The sequence below is a fragment of the Chrysemys picta genome, chromosome 11 (assembly GCF_011386835.1).
Source record: "Chrysemys picta bellii isolate R12L10 chromosome 11, ASM1138683v2, whole genome shotgun sequence".
In the NCBI taxonomy this organism is placed as follows: Eukaryota; Metazoa; Chordata; order Testudines; family Emydidae; genus Chrysemys; species Chrysemys picta.
Window position 1 is genome coordinate 77,274,769 of NC_088801.1, and position 20,628 is coordinate 77,295,396.

Here is a 20,628-nt window from a genome sequence, read left to right on the forward strand (position 1 = left end):
TTCATTACTACTCTCTCAAATATATTTTTCTACAATGTTCCATATTGTTCTACAGTGTTCCATACTGATATATTTTTTTCTGCCATAGTGATTTTTCTTTTTAAAAATATAAAATATTTTATTTTAAAAAAGAGTAAAAATAATCTCTGCAGCTCAGATTCCTGATTCACTGACAATTAACTGTTGAGGCAACTCCCGCACTAGTATGTGGAAAGATAATATAGAAAGAAAAAAACATCTCAGATATTCATGGCCTTATGAAGGAATTCTAGGACAGGGTATGACTTTTAACACAGATTCAGGGCAGTCATAGAGTGCAATCTAGATTCTTGGTGAGTTGTCCATTCAAATAAAACCTGTTTTAATACAGCTGAATTCAAGGTCATAGATGCAGAACAAAGAATATAGGCCATACCTACAGAATGGGGGACTGTATCCTGGAAAGCAGGGATTCTGAAAAGGATTTAGGGGTCATGGTGGACAAGTAACTCAATATGAACTCCCAGTACAATGTTGTGGTGAAAGAGCTAATGCAATCCTTGGATGTATAACAGAGCAGTAATAAGTATGGAGGTGATTTTATCTTTGTCTGTGGCATTGGTGAGACTGATACTGAAATACTGGCCTGTTCTGGTGTCAACTTTTAAAAGGTTGAGAAATTGGAGAGGGTGCAGAGAAGAGCCACAAAAATTATTCATAAGCTGGAGACTTAGAGCTTAATTTTTCTTATTTGTTTTCTTATTGATTGTGGTGTGTAAGCACCTTCCTGGGGAGAAAATTCAAGATATCAAAGGGCTCTTTAGTCTAGCAGAGAAAGGCATAACAAGAGCCAATAGCTGTAAAGTAAAGCCAGACCTTCGGAGTTGAAATAAGGCATGCCTTTTGAACTGGGAGGCTGATTAACATGTGGCACAAGCTACCAAGGGCAGTAGTGTATTCTCCATCTCTGGAAGTCTTCAAGACCAGATGACTGTCTAGAAGACACGCTGTAATGACACAAGTCACAGGGCTTAATACATGAGTGAGATTCTACTACCAGAATTGTGCAAGAGCTCAAGATTAGATGGTTGGATGGTCCCTGCTGCTCTTTGCCATAGATTTCAGTGAGGATAAGATCGAGCCTGCCTGCCCTAACTCACACCAGCTCTGACTCTTCTATAGTCCGTAATAATTTAAAAACAACAACTCTGAGCCTAAATATCTTGCCAGCAGGAAATAGAGATACTAAACGATCGTGATGAGCTAATATAGATTCCAAGACTGAGAAAGGGACCATAGTGATCATCTAATCTGACCTCCTGTATAACACAGGCCAGAGACCTGCCCCACAATCCTTCCTAGAGCAGAGCTTGTAGAAAAACGGCCAGTCTTAATTTAAAAATGGCCAGTGATGGAGAATCCACCATCACCATTGACAAATTGTTCTAATGGTTAATTACCCTCATTCTTAAAATTTCATCTTATTTCCAATCTGAATTTGTCTAGCTTCAGCTATAAGAACTAAGATTAGATAGTATCAGAGTGGTAGCCATGTTAGTCTGTATCCACAAAAACAACGAGGAGGCCAGTGGCACCTCAAAGACTTACACATTTTTTTGGGCATACGCTTTCGTGGGTAAAAAACCCACGTCTTCAGATGCATCAAAGCTTATGCCCAAATAAATCTGTTAGTCTTTCAGGTGCCACTGGACTCCTCATTAAGATTAGATAGTAGTTGCAACTGAATTTGTTCAGCTTGAGTATTTGTTTCTTGGGAAATACCCAAGATCGGTTGTTGAAGAGATTTTAGTCTCTTTTCCAACCTCAATTGCTGTGCTAAAAAAGAGCTGTTTTGGAAACTGTAAACGGGTAGGCAGAAAGCAGCTGCAAGTCAATGAATTCAGTTTATTCACCATTTAAAAAAACAACAAGAAAACCAGCAGAGGCAGCAGTATTTGATATATGTGTTAACTAGATAAAGAGAGAGGGGAACAATGGAAGCATTGTACTGATGAATAATAAAAGCATATAATTCCTAGGAAATCTCCCAGACACAGTAATATCAATACTCTTATGGAAATAGCCTTACTTCCATTTAAAACCGCTAAAGAATTGTGCCATATCTTTCTATAATACTCTTCCATAACACCTCTCTATAGAGATATTTCAGGCCACGGGTACTGAGAACCATTTATCCTGTGGGAAGAACCTCCCAATAGCAGATACATTTTCCCTTTTGGCCTTACACATCCTCATGCCCTGTACCAAGGCTACATAGGGCTGCACAGGTGAACATTCCTCAGTTCCTTCTCATCCGTCTTTGGCCAGAAATGGAGTATAGCTGTGGGCCTGTTCCCTCTTTTACTAGTATTTTAGCTTTGATACTTAGTTCTTAGTAGTAGGTTTAGTACCTTTATAGTTGTTGGAACATTTGTTTTCCTCTTTCTTCTTTTCTTTTCTAAAAAATTATAATACACACACGTGTGCACTCAATTTTTTTCTTCTTCTCCTATTGAGGGGCAAGTTTTCTTCTGTTGGGGATGCCAGGTTCCCTGGGCTTTAAAAGGCACCTCCCTTGTTGAGAAGCAATCCCTATTAGTGAGTGGCACTCCCAGTACTGCCCCGTAAGTGCAATGTACTGCCCCAATCCTCCTGGTTACCCCCTTTAATGCCAACCTCCTTACGGGTTTTGATAGAGAGGCCTGGGTTCTGGCTCCCGCCTCCAGCAGGGTGCAACTTCCTTATTTTTTTTCCCATAGGAATTTATTTGGCGATGCCTCCACCCCATCCCCGCTCGCTCCTTCCTGGCAAGATCACCACGGCAGCTCGGAAGGAAAATTCTAACCACAAGGGCAACCCCCACTTACTTGCCAGATAGCTGGAGACTCTCAAGAAATACCACAAACACACAATAATATAATTCTTCTGTTGAATATGTAGACAGGGAGTAAATATAACAGAACAGGGTGAAATACTACTCTTGGGGTCACTGATAATCCTCATGAATTTCCCCAGTCACATGACCGGATAGAACAAGAGTAAAATTTAGCATCCCATTGGCACGCGTACTTCCTAGGGGCCCTTGACGACCTGTGACAATGATATTGTCTGTAGCAGCTTTGCTGACTTGGTTCAGTGCAGCCGAAGGCACTCACACGTGGGATCAGATGGTAGATCCCGCCACAGGTTTCATAGGCAGTACGTAATAAAATCCCCAAACCCTTAGCCCCTGGCTCGAGGACACAGTTCAGGGAGTAGGAGTCTCCCAAGCAATTCCCCGGATGATCACAACTCACAACTCCACGAAGGATCCTCAGGCTCTGAGATGAATCTAGAGTCCTCAGCCGCTGCAGAGGGCTGACAATCGCAGCTGGCAGGCGTCCTCTTCTTGCAGGAGCCGCACTGCTTCTGTTCCCAGCATTTCCCCTCCCCACACAGGGATGCAGGGCTCAGGGTGCAGATTATAATAACTACTAAACTCCTGATCTCCTACCCTAGCGCTCAGCTACCCTCACAGCTGGCAGGCAGCCCTGAGCTAGCAGCCTGAGCAGAACCTGCCACTTGTGAACTGATTTATCTAGAAGCTGAAGGGCTAATTCAGCTGTGGGGATGGGGGAGTTTTCCCAACAAAACCCTACTCACCGGGTGTCACCTTGAAGTCCCAGGTTGAGGGTGTTGCTGCCAGACCCCAGAGGCCAGTTTTCAGGGGGACCCTGCATGCAGGCCTTGGACTCACCAGCTCACCCACAGCAAGCCCTGCCCTTTCTGTGGCTGGCTCAAGACCTTCCAAGATGGTGTTTCCCCTCTCCCAGCGCTCCTGGGGGCGGGTATCGCATGTCTATTGGTCAGGCTAGCTCCTCTTCCTGAGCGCTGACTTGTCAATGGACTCTAACCCCTGCAGCCCCAGCTCTCAGACACTGCTCCTCCCGTGGCTGGCGGCCATGCAGGCCCCCTGCTATCTCCCCAGGACAACAGGGCCTCCATCACTCAAAACAGCATCTCTTCCTCTTGGTTACCCAGCAGCCTCTGCGTCTGCCCTTGGCGCCCTTTTAGAATCATAGAAGATTAGGGTTGGGAGAGACCTCAGGAGGTCATCTAGTCCAACCCCCTGCTCCAAGCCCCTTCTTCCCAGGGGCAGAGTGCCCAGCCCTGAGCTACAAGCACACAGAGACCAAGGAAAGCTCCATGGGGGTTACAGAAAGATCTGCACTTCTTTTAAGGGAAGGTCCTGGAAGAACAGAGATATTAAGTATAAGCTCTTCATGATGGAGCAAGCCTTAAGACTGGCTTCTGACCTGGGTGCAGAGTAGTCCCGTGTACAGGGATCCTCTGTGTTTGTCAGTGTCCCATCATCAAGAGCACAGTCACCAAGAGCTTCCAAGGGGAAGACAGGATTGGAACCCCAGCACTCCCCATGAGTGAGGTACTGATATCCCCATCGGCGGTACTGAGACCTTCCCACTCAGTCTAAGCAGAGGGATAAGAGGAGCAGAACAGAGAGTTCCTCATCAGAAACATTCCGGTCACCGGAGATCTCATGCCCCGAGAGGAGTGCTAGTGAGGCTCTGAGCACTTTGGGTACCATGAAGAACACTAAGACTTCAACTAAGTCCCATTCATCTGCAGAAAAGGGTTTGGTACTGAAGACTACTATGACCCAAAGCCCTTCCATCATAAGAATGACACTAACAATGCTGACCACCCCTTGTACTCCACAAGCTCTATCAAAGAAAAAAAAATGTGTGAGTGGGGGGAGGGGCTAATAAAATCTAAAAACCCCACACAATGCCTTGACCCTGAAAAAGGAGAAGTGCTGAGACTCCGTGAAGTCCACTAGATATTTTGCTATTACTGTCGATTTTATGTGGAAGGTGCAATATAAACCCGTAAGCTAGGCTGCTCCTGCAAGGATTCCAAACTGATTCCCTCTCATGGCATTTCTTCTCTCAGGCCTGGCACGATCAGGAGGTGCAGAGGCTAATGAAGTGTGTGTATGTAACAGATACAGTTAACTAAACTGTTTTTGACTTAAAAAATAGTCAGCTTGGGTTTGAATGTTAAGTACTGGTCCAGCCAATGTTTTATCTGAACCCGTTTGGCATCCCTTAAAAAATGTCAATTCATTTAATTCCCTTGGCTCTGGTTGATGATTCACAGTACAGCAGATCTGCAACTGCAACACCGCTGTTATTGAGAGTTATTAGCATTAGTAACGATTGATCCCTCTGTCGTTCTTCCAGTTTGAATCCTTGCCTCCACTTTGGCACCACAGGACTGGCATATACATTCTACTGCAGTTAGCGAATTCCTCTCCCTTATTTTGTTAATAACAAGAAACCCAGGACAAACTTCTTGTTAGAAATTAAAAAGCAGATTGTCTACTTTTCCTTACAAGAGATCTTTCTTTCGCTGGTACCAATGTATCAGTTAGCAGCTCCCAGAGCAAACTGATGTGGGATAACAGCTTGCTCAATGCACCCTTGTGTGTATTTCCACCCATTCCAGGAAATCAGGTCCAAGAATCAGCTGCCTCCTTCCTACCCCCACCCCCTCCTCAGGTCCTCATTGGCTGCTGCCGTTCTGCAGAAGCACTGCATCTTAGTCGATGGACTTCTCCACTCCCCCACAGATGAAATAAGAAGCGTCCCCCTTGCTGTCTTAGAATACATTGCTCTGATTCCAGCAAAACGTGGGCACAGAAGGAAGGTGAGTAACAGAAATAATACGATGGTGTTTAGAAAGAAATGACTTTGTTAGCAAATGCTAATTCTGAATATTTATGCAGGTGGGTCACAGACCAACCTAATGATTGAAGTAGGAGTGATTTCCCCCCACCCCCCCACAACTCACATTGGGACCTTCAAGCCATTGGGGTTTTGTCAAACTAAACACTTAAAACAAGAAAAGAAAAAACACAGCAGCCAAAGCAGAGTGGAGGGACACTTTTCACGCGTTTTGTTATGTCTGCAAACGTTGTCAAATTAGACAGTGATACAACATAGTTGTGTCTAGCAAGCACTTTCCATTACAACATGAGCAGGGAATATTGATTTGAATAAATGAAGAGCAGTGCTAGTTATGACTGTAACTTTTCCAAAGATCTTTAATTGTATCTAATTTAAGTCAATGTGCCTGTTCTCTTGCTCCTGTGGTTGAGGAGGATTTGTCTATAATAGAGAGTTACATCGTGAGGCAAGTCCTTAGCCTCTGATGTAGTAGTTCCTTTAAAGTCAATAGAGCAATGCTGACTTGCACCAGCAAGGATCTGCAAGCACCAAATTTTTTCCCCCAACAAAAGCAAAGTCTGAATTAATTTTATTAACTAAAACCTTTCTTAACGTCAGAGTACTGTGAAACTTTTTGGGCTGTTTTTTCTACATCTTTTCCCATTACATCATAATCTTTTAAAGGGGTTTCATTATCTATATGAAATCTATAAGAAACCCTGCAATCAAATATGTATGTAACGTCAGGAGGTAAGGATCTAAATCACTTGAATTCTATAGCTAGCATATTAAATAGTTTATCAGACGCAGTGCGGAATGAAGGGAAATGAGCATATTTGCTTTCACTTAGGGCTTATGAAAACTGGATCTCATAATGTACTGTTGGTTCAGTGGGGATAGAGATGTTCAGTGATCAGGTAATAAAGACAGAACCAAATCTGAGAAGTAAAAGAAAGAAAAAGCTGGAGAATAAAGATGATTACAAAGAAATGTGTAAAGCACTGTAAACAAAAATGTACAAAATCCAGCAGACTAAAAATGGAGCAAATCAGCTGGTTGGAAGACTCAACTTAAGAAGTAACAATAACACAGGCTACAAACCAAGGAAATTACACAACACGCTAAGTGCTGTTTAATTGGCTGAGACAGGTTCTTGTGATGTGACAAAAATTGTAAGCGTTTTCCTTCTGAAGTAAGAAAGGAGGCTTTTTGCTAAGACAAGGTCACACTACAGTAAGAACCTAACTAGATAAATCTCAGCACAGGAAACTGGAACTGTGATTCTGCAGCAAATTTGAGGAAAAGATACTGTGTTGGAGACACATGCACTGTTTTCATACTGAGGGCAGTATTTTCCAAATGTGTTTACAATCTCCAAAGGGTGAAAAAAACAGAGCCTTAAAAAATACCATGATTGAGGTGATGTGTTGCTCAGGCAACGATGTAAGTCTGTGGTTCCCAATTTGTGGGCTGCAGACCAAGAATGGTCCATGGAGCATTCCTGGTGGTCTGCAGAAAGCTGGCTATTCCCACAGGGCTGGCTGTCCTTGTTCCCAACTGTTCAATTGCATTAAAAATAGCTAAAAATCCATTAAATACTTTCCTATGTAAGCAATGGCTGTAGTTGCCAAAGGAATATGTTATATGGTCACAGCTGGTCCCAAAGATTAGTTCTTTTGCATTATTAGCAGTCTCTGGATTGAACAGACACAATTTTTTATTTTAAAGAACTAGGTTGGATGTAACTGAAACCTGGCCAAAATATCTATTTGAAAATTGTTTTGTGGCACTTCAGTTGTCAAGAAACTTTGTTTTCCAGACCTTCACTTGCTGCTTTTCCCCCCTTTTTTCTGTCAATGCTGAGGATCTTCCCCGACATCTTGGGGTGAAATGCTTCTCGGGGGCTTAGTGGCCCATCCATTGAAAAGCAAGGCAGTCAGTACCATTTTACAGAAAAAAATCAGTTAATCGTGGATGTATTGGTGAGGGTTGTGTATTTTGACTGTGCCATATTCAAGTCTTTTAACGGCCTGCTGGCTTTTATTTATTTATTGTACTCTGCCAAAGTGGAGCTCAAGGTGCAAAGCTTGTGTTCAAACATCAGGGAAGTCTGGGAATTTTCCAGACAAATAGCCGCTATTCCCTCCCCAACTCCCCACAGTGCACTCTTCTTGAATTTAATGGTGAAATTGACCAATACCCTATGGCTAGGTTACCCAGTAATCCTCCCTTCAGAATGTTACTTTTTGTTAGTGATGCTGACAAGAAGCTAATGACTACACGGACGATCTAGTACTGCAGGGTACCTCCCTTTAACGATAGGTCTGTGCTGACTCCATTTTGGCAATATACAAATATTCTGCTTGTTACCCAAGGTTTTAAAGTAAGAACAATCATTTAGGCAATGTCCCACATGTGTTTCCTAACCTTAAGCTATATCAATTGAAATAAAAGTTTCCACAGATGGTCGGCTCTTCGCTGGCATTATTTCCTTGAGTGTTCATCTGGGGCCTGAGCCAAAGCCCATTGAAATGTATTGGCATCTTTCCATTGACTTCCTTGGGGTTTGGATCAGGCCCTAGTGACATAACATTGTTGGTCCAAGGGTTTTATTGTTGCACAGAGAAGGCAAGAAGGCATTTAACCCTCCCCCTCCCCCCCGCTGAGCTTAACACTGTGTTTCCTCCCAATCCCTTTCATTTTAGCTGAGTGCCACTGTAACAATGTCTGCTCTGGAGACGGCCATGATTGCCATCATTGACGCTTTCCACCAGTACTCGGGAAAGGAGGGAGACAAACACAAGCTGAAGAAATCTGAATTAAAGGAGCTCATTAACAATGAACTCCCCCATTTTTTAGGCGTGAGTATTGCCTTTTGAACAATGAATTGCCCTTTACTCTATTGTGTACCAAATGTCGAGATGCCTGAAGATGTTTACTGTAGCCTTCGAGAGTTCTCAGCTCTCGTGTTGTTTGTTGAAATAGTTGGAGCCAGCAGGCTGCTTCCCGTGGCAATGGGAACAGGATATATCCTCAAGCTGTGACAGCCAAAGGGCTCAGCGCAATGGCCTGGTTCCAGTACTTCGGCCTTTGTCTTATGCTGTGTTTCTTGGGAGTAGGGAAGAGACTGTCCTGATTTAATGGCTACTCAGAAGGTGGGCAATAAAAGGGAGTTAGCGCATTCAGAAGGCAAAGCATATCCCCTCTGGAGGGCAGGCAGCTCTCTCTCCATGAAATGATCTATTTGCCTGGCTTGTGTATTTCCCAGGTGCTTATATGTGAGGGGTCAGACTGTATGTATCAAGGTCTGGTCACCTGTGGGGGAAAGCACAAGGGCCCAGATCCCCAAAGGGACTTAGGTACCTAAATTGCAGCTTTAGTTGCTCCTGTGAGCCACAAAATCCCTGCTCAGCTGATGCCCAATCCTATAGATGCCTAAATTTGTGCTCTAAGAGTCCCCTAGGTGCCTATGTTTTTGCCTCTGTGCATTTGTACTGCTGCTTCAGGGAGGCGTCTGGATGCCTGTCTCATGCCTAAGACCCAGCAGCATCCTCGAACCCAAGGAGGGGAGGCGTTGCTCACCTGCAGGCAGGGCCGTCCTTACCCATATGCAAAGTACGCACCAAATTTCCTGCTGCCCTAGGCAGCTGTGTGCTGCTCCAGCCCCTGCTCCGCCTCTTCCCGATGCCCCCCCGCTCCGCCCCAACCCCACCTCTTCACACCTCTGCTCTGCCCAGCCCCAGCCCCACTCCACCCCTTCCCCTGAGGACTGCAGCAGGGGTCAGGCCTGCACTCACCGGGCAGCAGTAAATGGAGCAACCCGGCCCCAGCCCCCTCCACACCTCTGGTAAGTTCTGGGGAGGCGGTTCCCCCCGTCCCCCAAGGCTGGGAGCTGGGAGAGCAGAGCGGAGCGGGCTGGGGCCGTGTCACTCCACTTCCCGCTGCCCCGTGAGTGTGGGGTCGGGCCCACCCTGCAATCACCAGGCATCAGGAAGTGGAGTGACCCAGCCCCAACCCGCTCTGCTCCGCCAGGTCGTGCTGGGGGGGCGGTTCCCCCCCCCAAGCCTGCTCCTGCCCCCCCCCCCCTACGGGGGTGTGGGTGTGTCTGCATAGGGCACCAAAATGGCTGGGAACGGCCCTGCCTGTAGGGGTGCTCAGAGCATGCATAACTCCACACACGGCAGGAGGAAGCAGCGGGGACTCCCTTCTAACCTTTAGCGCTGTGGTTAGGGCACTCACCTGGGCAGTGGGAGACCTGGCTCAGCTCCACCTCTGCCTGAAGAAGAGAAGACATTTGAACAGGGGGTTCCCATGTCTCAGGCGAGTGCCATAGCCCCTGGATTATAGTCACACACTCTCTCTCTGGCCCAATGCATACTGTATTTAGTTATGGATACACAGTGGAACAGCTTCAACAGGAGAGATTGAGAGAACCCCGGGTCAGAACATCTCCTTGTCCAGTGGTTAGGAAGTGGAGGTGGGAAACTGCGGTTTGAATTCCATCTCCTCATCAGCTGGGGGGTGGAATTGAACTGGGGTCTCCCACATTCCAGCTGAGTGCTCTAACCACTGGGCTAAGGCTCAGGGAGGTGTCTGCTGCCGCTCTCCCCACCCTTCTGTTTGGTGTGGAGTTAGGTGTGCACCAGAGCCATTCTTGCAAGAAAGGGCTTACGCTGACTCCAGGGGAGGGTTTTGGCTGTGGGTCCCAAGCCAAGGTAGGAGCCTCCCTCCCGCCTGGATTTAGGTGCCAAAATCCTAGAGAGGGGCTGGGCTTAGGCACCCCTCTACTTGGTGTCTGCTATCGACTAGTTTTGGCAGCTCCCCACCAGTATGCTGACTTGTGTCTCTCTCCCCAGGCATTGTTCAGAGCGCCCCAGTGCCTAACCCAGGCATTGCACTGCCCACGTCCATTGAGTCTGGGCCAAAGTGCCAGTCCCTGTTCTGGCAAGTGGGGTGTGGATGGGGACTGGAAATTTCTCCTCCTGTGTGCCCCAAAGAGTGGTGAGGAGGAAGAGCCCCTCGCTAACTGCCTTCGGAGCTAGCCTGGAGACTGTGCAGCTCCATTGGAAGCCTAGTAGGTGACGTCTACTGTACTGTCTATTAGCTCCATTTGAAGACCACCAGATTAAGAACCAGGACTTCTAAATCTTATTCGCAGCCCTATCCATTGCTCACCAGCTTTAACTGCTCTCTCTTGTTTTGATTAGGAAATTAAAGATCAGGAGACAGTGGATAAGGTGATGGAGACACTGGATGCCGATGGTGACGCTGAATGCGACTTCCAGGAATTTGTAGCCTTCATTGCCATGGTCACTTCTGCTTGTCACGAGTTCTTTGAACATGAGTGAAACATCAGAGAAGCAACCGAGAACCTGCTGTGTGTGATTTTTAAAGATAGAATATGAATTCTAATGTAGAGAGACCAAGCCGGTTTAGGGGCTCCTAGGAGTGAGTCTGCTAATCCTAAGTAGTTTTAGTAAGATCAGTGTGCTTTGTGAATGGAAACATACAAATGTCTTTTAAAGGGCTGTTTGCCAATGCCTGCCTAGCTCTTAAGCAGCACGTGTATTATATCTTACCTATAATTAGAGTGCACAGCCTCCTCCTGCTACATGACTAGATATATACACAGATTCAGATGCAAGTAGTTAGACCTTCCAAAGGTGTCCAAGTTTTATTGTAAAGATTTGTTTTGTTTTTTAAAAGGGGGGGGTAATCAGTTAGTAAGTAATAAAGGGACTGGAGAACAGAGGCCTAATCGAAAGCCCATTGAATTAAATAGCAAGACTTCTTCTGACTTCAATGAGCTTTGAATCAGACCCAGTGGGCAAAGCTAACGATAAAAGAACAATAGATAGGATACTCACTAATTACTCAGTGGCCACACGACACTTCCATGAGCATTTTTATTTCGCAACAGCTTATTTATCTTCAACACTATTGTTTTTGAAAGGCATACTAGGTAACATTCTAAGCCTCTTCTCTTATTTTTAAGTCTTCCTACTTTTTAACTACTAGCAGAAATAGGTGCTGAGGCAATTCGGGCACATAAGCCTACTGTGATAATGAGAGAGCTGAAAGAGCCTAGAGACAGCGGTACATTTAGACAGTGTTCCCAGTATAAAGTTACAATGAGAGATCACTGGGAAGGAAGAGATGAAGGAGAAAAATTCTATCACATTATTGTTTTGTGCTAGCACTATAGCTACTGTATTGGGTTTTGTGTTGGTGATGGGTCCTTGTATCCTTTTCAGAGATCCAGGAATCTAATATCCTTCGCCCATTTTAAGCATGTTTATAAAAATCCTGTTCCACTGATCCTGACTGGTCAGAACAAGATGTAAATCTCCAGGGATCATTCAGAATCCTGAATCTCTAGACTAAGGCTTGGTCTACACTAGGAAGTTATATTGGCATAGCTACCTCAGTCAGGGGTGTGAAAACTGACATAACCCCCCAGTGTAGATACAGCTGTGTTGACAGAAGAGTGCTTCTTCCATTGATGCAGCTAATGTTCGGGGAGGTGGTATTCCTACACTTACAGGAACCCGCCTGTGTCTCCGTTACGGGGCTATGCTGCATAGTTTATGCGGATATAGTCTCCTTAGTGTAGACATACCCTGACTTTCAAAATGTGCTACTGAATTCATGTTGTGAGCAAGCAACTCAGCTCAGAAGATTTGGCTACAATTTAAATTTCCCCATAGCTCAGCAATGGGTCAATGTTAAACTTTAATTCTGGACTAATGAATATCGAACAGTAAAAAATTAAATTAGGGAGTCATTTTAAGTTTGCCAGTACGCTATTATCTGGCTGGCCTTGATTTCCATACTAAATATGTATATATAATTTCTGGGATGTTTAGAAATAGTGTTTCAAATTCTAAATTTTGTATTTGGATATAACCTCAATCTGCATTCTTTTTCACTTTATACATTTTAAATGTTCCATACTTTGGTTTTACAAAATGCCCTATGTTTTATGGAAATGAAGATCTCTCTTTCTATAGTTCCTTGCAACTGTGGAAGGAGACCTTGCTAGGGACATGCATGTAGGAAAGGTACTGCCCTGCATTCAGATTCAAATTAAACCAGCAGCTTTAACCAAGTGATTGTGGGTTTTGTTTTGGTTTTTTTAAGTTCAATTATTTAGAAAAATGTAAATTAGCATTCAGTGTTCCCACCATCATATTTTTGACATCTTTGAGAATTTTTGGTTCTATTATTTCTCAGTCCTTTTGATTGCTAATGAAGGCCCCAGTCCTGCGGCAGGATTTGTGTGGGTGCAGCCCTGCTAAAAGGTACTTTATCATTTAGTTTCTGAGTGTAGTATACGTGTGTGTCCCTCATTAACTCAGTTTGGGTTTTGTCTCCCTCAAGTGGCTGGTCCCACACAAAGCCTTTGAATCTGCTACAGGCTCCAGCTACCAACTGGATTTAGTCCTTTAGCGCAAACAGTAGCAGTTCAGGTGAGAGGTCTCCAGGTCAGTCCTTGCTGATGACCATGGCAGGCAGTTGTCACAAATGGTGAGCTGGGAAATGCACGGTGATGGATCACTGATGTGTGGGGCATCAGACCCCCCAAAATGGCGGTTCTGTCAATCCTTCCAGCCTCGGCTTAGGCATTGTCCATAAAGTACCAAAAACCCAGCTGAGGGACCATTACAACCCTTCAGTGATTACATCTATCTCTATCTCCACTGTTTACGATAGTGTTTATATACCGTAAGAATTGAAGGTATTATACATTCATATTGCCCCCTGCAGGTACTGTTTGACTGATAAAGTACGGAGTCAGCAGAACAGGTGCGCGATGGGGTCGTTGTTCTGTCGATTTGCATGAACTGGGAAAGAGAATCGATGCAATTTATATGCAGAGACCTCTGGGTACTGCATGCAGCTATAATAAATTCATAGTAAAACCAGCATGTAAATACAATCATATGCAGCCACATCAGGGTTGAAATGCACGAACTGTTGAGCAGCGCATAGCAAGACTAAACCGGCTGGGACAGGAAGTGAATGGTCTTGTCTAAAAATGGTTCAATTGCATATTATACTAGTGGGGGTAAAAGTCTGATCCAGATTTGCTAGACTGGCTGAGATGTGCTCAGGGATGCTTCACCCGCCAGGGAGCTGCCAATGGCTCCCCGGGGCCATTACAGCATCAGCAGAACAGTTACAACCCTTTTTGCCTGGCCATGCCCCCTATGCTCGGTGGAGAGGGACGGCATAGGAGCTGCATCACCAATCATATGGCACCTGGGAATTCCCCTGGATGCCAGTTACACTGGCTTTGGTTGCACTGGAGGGGTGCGAAGCAGACTTAGTACTAACCCTGATCCTATCTGAATAATTGTTGCTAATGAGATATGTTTCCCACTCTAGACCTGATACTGTGTCAGCAGTTTTCCCTTCATTCTTTTTGACCCTTCAGATTGAAATAACCCTCAAAAGAAAATGCCATGCTGGTAGGAGCATTAATTACATGTTAGCCCTATTTACCTACCCTTCCTGGGAGGAGGCCAGGGCATGTAACTAAGGTTGTGACTGTGAATTAGGAGCCTAGACTTACAAGGAAGTCCCTTAGCCTTTCTGTGCCTCAGTTTCCTTGTCTATAATAAGTGTGGTGCGACTCAGTTGATTAATGCGTGTGAGATCTATCAAGATGCTCATCTGGCAGAGGTTGTATGATTGTGTGATGTTAACAGTGGACTGGACTGGGGGGTATTTCTTAGAAAAAGATGTCTTATGCAAACAAGCCACCTAAAAAGAAGGTTCTGCCGAGTAGATCACTCGGCTGCTTTGTAAAAAGGTTCTGAATGTTCAGCCAGTCGAGCGAACTGACTGATTTGTACTGTTTGACTTCAGTGCTGGCGAGAGCTGGTAAGAGTAAATAAGAATCACACCAACATTGAGAAGAACAGTGACTTCATAGTTCTCAGTCACTGCTAACAAACTCCTGCTTTGTAAGTTTTAACTAGTTTTTCAAACCACTGGGAAAATGGAAAGAGAGCAGAACCCCCTGTGCAATGTCAGAGTATATTTTCAGCAAGTGGTGGTAGCAGACATTTCCATTGCTATGGTGCCATTTTGGTCTAACAGAAGGCCTTTGATCCTTGCACTAATGGTGACAAAATAAAGTAGGCAGAAAATTGGATTCTCTGAGGGGGGGTTTCAATCATTGGAGCAAAACACCGAGATCCAGACTAAATAAATACATAAATAAATCACTGCACGTACAGCAGGACCAGGGCCGGCTCCAGGGTTTTTGCCACCCCAAGCAGCAAAAAAAATAAATAAAAAAAAAGAGCCGCGATCGTGATCTGCGACACTTCGGCAGCAGCTCTACTGCCGCCGCTTCATTCTTCGGCAGCAGGTCCTTCACTCCAAGAGGGTGTGAGGGACCCGCCGCCGAATTGCCGTTGGCTGGGGGCTGGAACAGTGGACTGTATTTTCCTCTGTTAGAAAGACAAGATGGGAGAGGTAACATCTTTTATTAGACCAACGTCTGTTGAGACAAGCATTCGAGCCACACAGAGCTCTTCTTCAGAGGACACCCATTCAAATTTTCCACTGGTACCTTGAAAATTGTGCAGGCACTTTCCATTGATTTAAAGGAGAGATCTGGGGGGGGCTCTGAAAAAGCCTGTCTAGATAGGAACAGGATGAAGTTTCTTGGAGGGGGTCTGGGAGGAAGCCCTCCTCCAGGCACCAGACATGCCCAGGAAGGGCAGGGCCCAGACAGCTCCCAGAGGGTGAAAGGCTGCGGCCCAGCTCAGCTCTCCTCACACTTCTGGGTGGGTGAGCACAAGACCAACACTGATCCTACTGCCCTACTGGGCCCCTGCAGCCCCAGCTCCCACTGCCTGTCAGAACTGGCCCTGACTACACCAAGGAGCAGGACCTGGGGGTAAAGGTCACCCACATAAAATCCCAGGAGGCAGGTGGGGAATCGCAGCAGGCCGGTGCTGCTCCTCATGGCCCTGGCTCTCCCTTGGCTCTGGACTGGATCCAGAAGCCGACTGCTGTGGGAGAAGGAGGCAGGTCATGGTCAATGGGCAGGTGCATGTTCTGTACCCGTGAGCCCCTTCCCTTCCCCTGGGGCTGATCCTCAGGGGCCAGGGTGGAATATGGAACTTCCTGAGAGAACAGCTTTAGAAGGGCTTTTGCTGCTCTCAGAATTCGGCCCATGTCCTTTGGGTTTTGTCCCACTTCATCAGAGCCTGGGATGATACATGGTCAGGCATTGTGGACCCATGCCCTGCCTCTGTCATGGGGCAGGGGTTCACAATCCCTGCCCATGTCCGCAGCTCTCTGGGTGATGGGACTGAGAGGAGAGATTCACCAGCTTGTCTGTTGCTCCCTTAAACCCGTTTCTTTAAGGGGCTAAGTCATGGAACGGGGTGGACTGGCTCCAGCCCCGTCTCCTCCCTAACGGAGTCAGATGACCCAGTGGCATGCTGCCTCTCATGCTCTACTTGCTATCACATGCACACACCTGGGGAGGGGCAGGGGTTGTTCACAAAGCAAGAGACTGGCCTAAAAACACAATCTTTTTTTAAAATGTCATGATCTTGGGGCCAATCTCATGATTTTTGGGGGGGTCTGACTCATGACTTTTGCTCTCTGGAAGTTGGCCATACTGGGCTCCAGAAGGCCTCTCTCCACTCCCTAGTCATTTATCTCTGCTAATACCTAGGGTAACTCCCTGCCTTGGCTAATGTTCTGTTTTCACCCCAAGTGGGTTCAATCATTTGCAGTTGTCTCTCAGGGTTTCCACTGATAGACTTGGGGTGGAGCAAGGCTACACAGGTAAGCCTTGCATTACTTCACCGGCTAGCAAGGGAGGGGAGACAACACAAGAATGGCCATACTGGGTTAGACCAAAGAATCCATCTGGCCCAGTATCCTATCTTCGCACAGTGGCCAATGTCAGGTGCCCCAGAGGGAATGAACATGTAACCCTTCTGCCAGGTGGAGCCAGTAGCAATCACGGCCAGGTTCAGTATCTAGGGCAGTGGTTCTTAAACCTCTCACATAGCAAGCCTCTGAGTGCGACAACCCCTTATAAATTAAAAACACTTCACAATATATTTAACACCGTTAAATGCTGGAGGCAAAGCGGGGTTTGTGGTGGAGCCTGACACAGCTTGTGACCTCCCTGTAATAACCTTGCGACCCCCTGAGGGATCCTGACCCCCAGTTTGAGAACCCCTGATCTAGGGGTTCCTTTCCATTGATACAACACAGAACCGGCTTGAGCCTCCACCCAGTAACCTGAGAAATTTACACACCACCCCTGGGCACCTCTGAGAGGCAATCCTTCCCTACTCACAAGCAGAGAGCTAGTGTAGAAAAGAAACTTTTAATTAAAGGAGGGAAGTAACTCGGCGTTAATTTGGGAAAACACCACAAACAGGGTTCATAAACATAAACCATGAGTAAAAGATGCATCCCCAAGTAAGCTGGGCAGTGTCCTTTCCCCCTCTGGTTCTTAAAAGTCCAGCAACCCAAAAGTGCCTTTCACGTGCCCGACCTGTCTCTGCAGGTCGGGCATGTGCCTTTCGAGAGCCCTTCCGGGAGGGCAAAATTGCTTGTTTGTCCAGTGTCCCAACTGCACATTGGTCAGGACGCGGGACAAACAAGCAAATATCGGGACAGTCCCGATAAAATCGGGACGTCTGGTCACCCTAGTTGATGCTTATTTGAGGGTTGCCCCCACCCCAGCCCCTTTCTATCTGCAGTGAAGTTTCTCTTCCCCGCTTGGGTGTATAGCAGCTCTCTCTTGTTAGCTTGATAGCTTTGTTTATCTGCTATGTAAATGAATTCTCATTGTCTTTCAAAGTACTTTGGCATTAACTGCCAGGTGAAGGAACCACATTCCTTTGTTTGTGGGGGGTAACTCCTGTTTCACTGGAGACACAAGATTTGTGCTGGGGTCTGGCAGCAACACCCTCAGCCTGGAACTTTCCCTCTTCTTGTTGGGAAAACTCCCCCACAGCTGAATTAGCCCTTCAGCTTCTAGATAAATCAGTTCGCAAGTGGCAGGTTCTACTCCGGCTGCTAGCTCAGGGCTGCCTGCCGGCTGTGAGGGTAGCTGAGCGCTAGGGTAGGAGATCAGGAGTTTAGTAGTTATTATAATCTGCACCCTGAGCCCTGCATCCCTGTGTGGGGAGGGGAAATGCTGGGAACAGAAGCAGCGCGGCTCCTGCAAGAAGAGGACGCCTGCCAGCTGCGATTGTCAGCCCTCTGCAGTGGCTGAGGACTCTAGATTCATCTCAGAGCCTGAGGATCCTTCATGGAGTTGTGAGTTGTGATCATCCGGGGAATTGCTTGGGAGACTCCTACTCCCTGAATTGTGTCCTCGAGCCAGGGGCTAAGGGTTTGGGGATTTTAGTACGTACTGCCTATGAAACCTGTGGCGGGATCTACCATCTGATCCCACGTGTGAGTGCCTTTGGCTGCACTGAACCAAGTCAGCAAAGCTGCTACAGATGACATCATTATCAAAGGTCATCAAGGGCCCCTATGAAATACGCGTGCCAATGGGATGCTAAATTTTACTCTTACTACACCCAATCACGCAATGGGGGCAATTCCTGGGTATTATCAGTGTGGGCACCAGTGACCCTAAGAGTGGACCCTGAGAGACCCTGTTTTATTTACTTCCTGTCTAATATAATTCTTCTGTTGAATATAGTGTGTGTGTATGTGGTATTTCCTGGGAGTCTCCAGCTATCTGGTGAGTAAGTGGTGGTTGGCCTTGTGGTTAGAATTTTCCTTGCAAGCTGCCCTGGTGGCCCTGCCAGGAAGGAGTGAGAGGCATGGAGGCATCGCCAAATAAATTCCTGTGGGAAGAAAATAAGAAAGTTGCTGAGCTAGAGGTGGGATTCAGAAAAACCCAGGCCTGTCCATCAAAACCAGAAAGGAGATTGGCGCTAAAGGAGGTAACTGGGTGGTTAGGGACGCTTCATAATTTAACCTGATTGAACTAAGGTTCAGTGTTTTAGGAGATCCTTGCAAATGTTTCTGTATTATGGTGGGATTGTATGGAAGTTCTGTAAGGAGGAGACATGGTTAATGTAAACCTTGGGAAGCGTTATGGGTTTGAAGGAACTCTTTGAAGTCATGTGTTGGACAAACAATTTTAAGTGGGATTCCTAGGAAATACTTGGGAGGAGGGAAGGCACCTTCTCACCTTCGGCCCAACCCTTTGACGCTGGGCCCTGAGGAAAGACCCCTGTCTGCTGATCACTGTTACAATAGGATAAGAATAGAGGCCCCAACGGGATAAAAGAGTGACTCACAGATACATGGGTGTGCTTCTGTAGACCAAGGTGGTTATGAATTGTAACCCCAGAAATCCACCCAAGGAGGGGTTAGAAGGCCTGGTCACTGGCCAGCACCCTTGCTGGAGTTGGGGTGATCTTTGGTAAGCTGATTAGTATGTGTGTAGGTTTTTTGATTGTTTTAAGGTTTTATCTGCAATACCTTTTTTGGATGGTGTGAGAAGTTTGGTTGATAAAAGGAATAGTTGTGATACGTAGTCTTGCATTTGACTTGGTACAGCATGACATTTTGATTATAAAACTAGAATGATATCAAATTAACATGGCACACATTAAATGGATTAAAAACTGGCTCACTGGCAGGTCTCAAAATGTAATTGTAAATGGGGAATTGTTATCGAGAGGGTGTGTTTTCAGTGGAGTTCTGCAGGGATTGGTTCTTGGCCCTGTGTTATTTAACATTTATATCAATGACCTGGAAGACAACACAAAATCATCACTGCTAAAGTCTACAGATGACCCAAAATGGGGAAGTGGTAAATAAGGAAGAAGACAGGTCAGTGATTCAGAGCGATCTGGATCACTTGATAAAACTGAGTGCAAGCAAATAATATATATGCATTTTAATCTGGCTAAATGTATCTATCTAGGAACAAAGAATGTCATCCCTCATTTAGCTTAAGAAAGAGAAGAATAAGAGGTAATTTGATAGCAGTCTATAAGTATCTACATGGAGAACAAATATTTCAGAATGGGCTTTTCAGTCTAGCAGAAAAAGGTCTAACACAACTCCATGGCTGGAAGTTGCAGCTAGACAAACTGAGGCTGGAAAGAAGGCATACATTTTTAATGGTGAGGGTAATTAACCATTGGCACAATTTCCCATGGATTCCCCATGGCTGACAATTCTTAAATCAAGACTGGATGTTTTTCTGAGAGAGCTGCTCTAGGAATTATCTGGGGGAAGTTCTCTGGCCTGTGCTACACAGGAGGTCAGACTAGATGATCACAATGACTCCCTCTGGCCTTGGAATCTATGAATCTAGGAAAGCCAAAGTCACAGGCAGGAATGCAGGTTACTGATGTCAGGGAAGGCAGGAGCAGGGCTGGGTTCAAGGGACGAGCAGGGATGGGGCAGAGCTGGAACAAGGTAGGAGCAGGACAGGAACAAGGTAGGAGCAGAAGCTAACAGTGCTGAAGTCAAATGTTGCCTGTTTTAAGTAAAGGTCTGCTAATCCCTTCAGCCAATCAGGTGGTCTGGCCAATCAGGTGGCTCAAGTGGTGCCCAATTACGCTCATTAGATTGCCTCTGGGTTAAGCTAACAGGTAAACAGACTAGCTGGGGGTCCTTATGTGATGGTTCTTGAAGTACCAGGACTGCAAGTCACCATAAGAACGGCCATACTTAGTCAAATCAACAGTCCATCTAGCCCAGTATCCTGTCTTCCAGCAGTGGCCAGTGCCAGACACTTCAGAGGAAATGAACAGAAGAGGGCAATTTCGAGTGATCTATTGTCTGGTGCCACCCTCTTGCAGCTGGAGGTGTAGGGACACCCAGAGCAAGAGACTGCCAGTAGCCATTGATGGACCTATCTTCCATGACTTTATCTAATTCTTTTCTAACCCAGTTA

General features: G+C 46.0%; 1 protein-coding gene across 3 annotated transcripts in view; it reads left to right on the forward strand.

Moving 5' to 3' along the window:
- Positions 1 to 12,813, forward strand: part of S100B (S100 calcium binding protein B) — a 45,553-nt gene extending 32,740 nt beyond the window's left edge. For 2 of the 3 annotated variants that reach the window (XM_065562268.1, XM_065562269.1), the window contains exons 2-4: positions 5,485 to 5,685; positions 8,411 to 8,566; positions 10,913 to 12,813. In XM_065562268.1, coding sequence (XP_065418340.1) covers positions 5,485 to 5,685; positions 8,411 to 8,566; positions 10,913 to 11,053 — 498 coding nt within the window. In that variant the 3' untranslated portion in view covers positions 11,054 to 12,813. The remainder of the gene's footprint in view (positions 1 to 5,484; positions 5,686 to 8,410; positions 8,567 to 10,912) is intronic. The other variant, XM_065562270.1, reaches the window with a different exon arrangement.
- Positions 12,814 to 20,628: the final 7,815 nt, after the last annotated feature.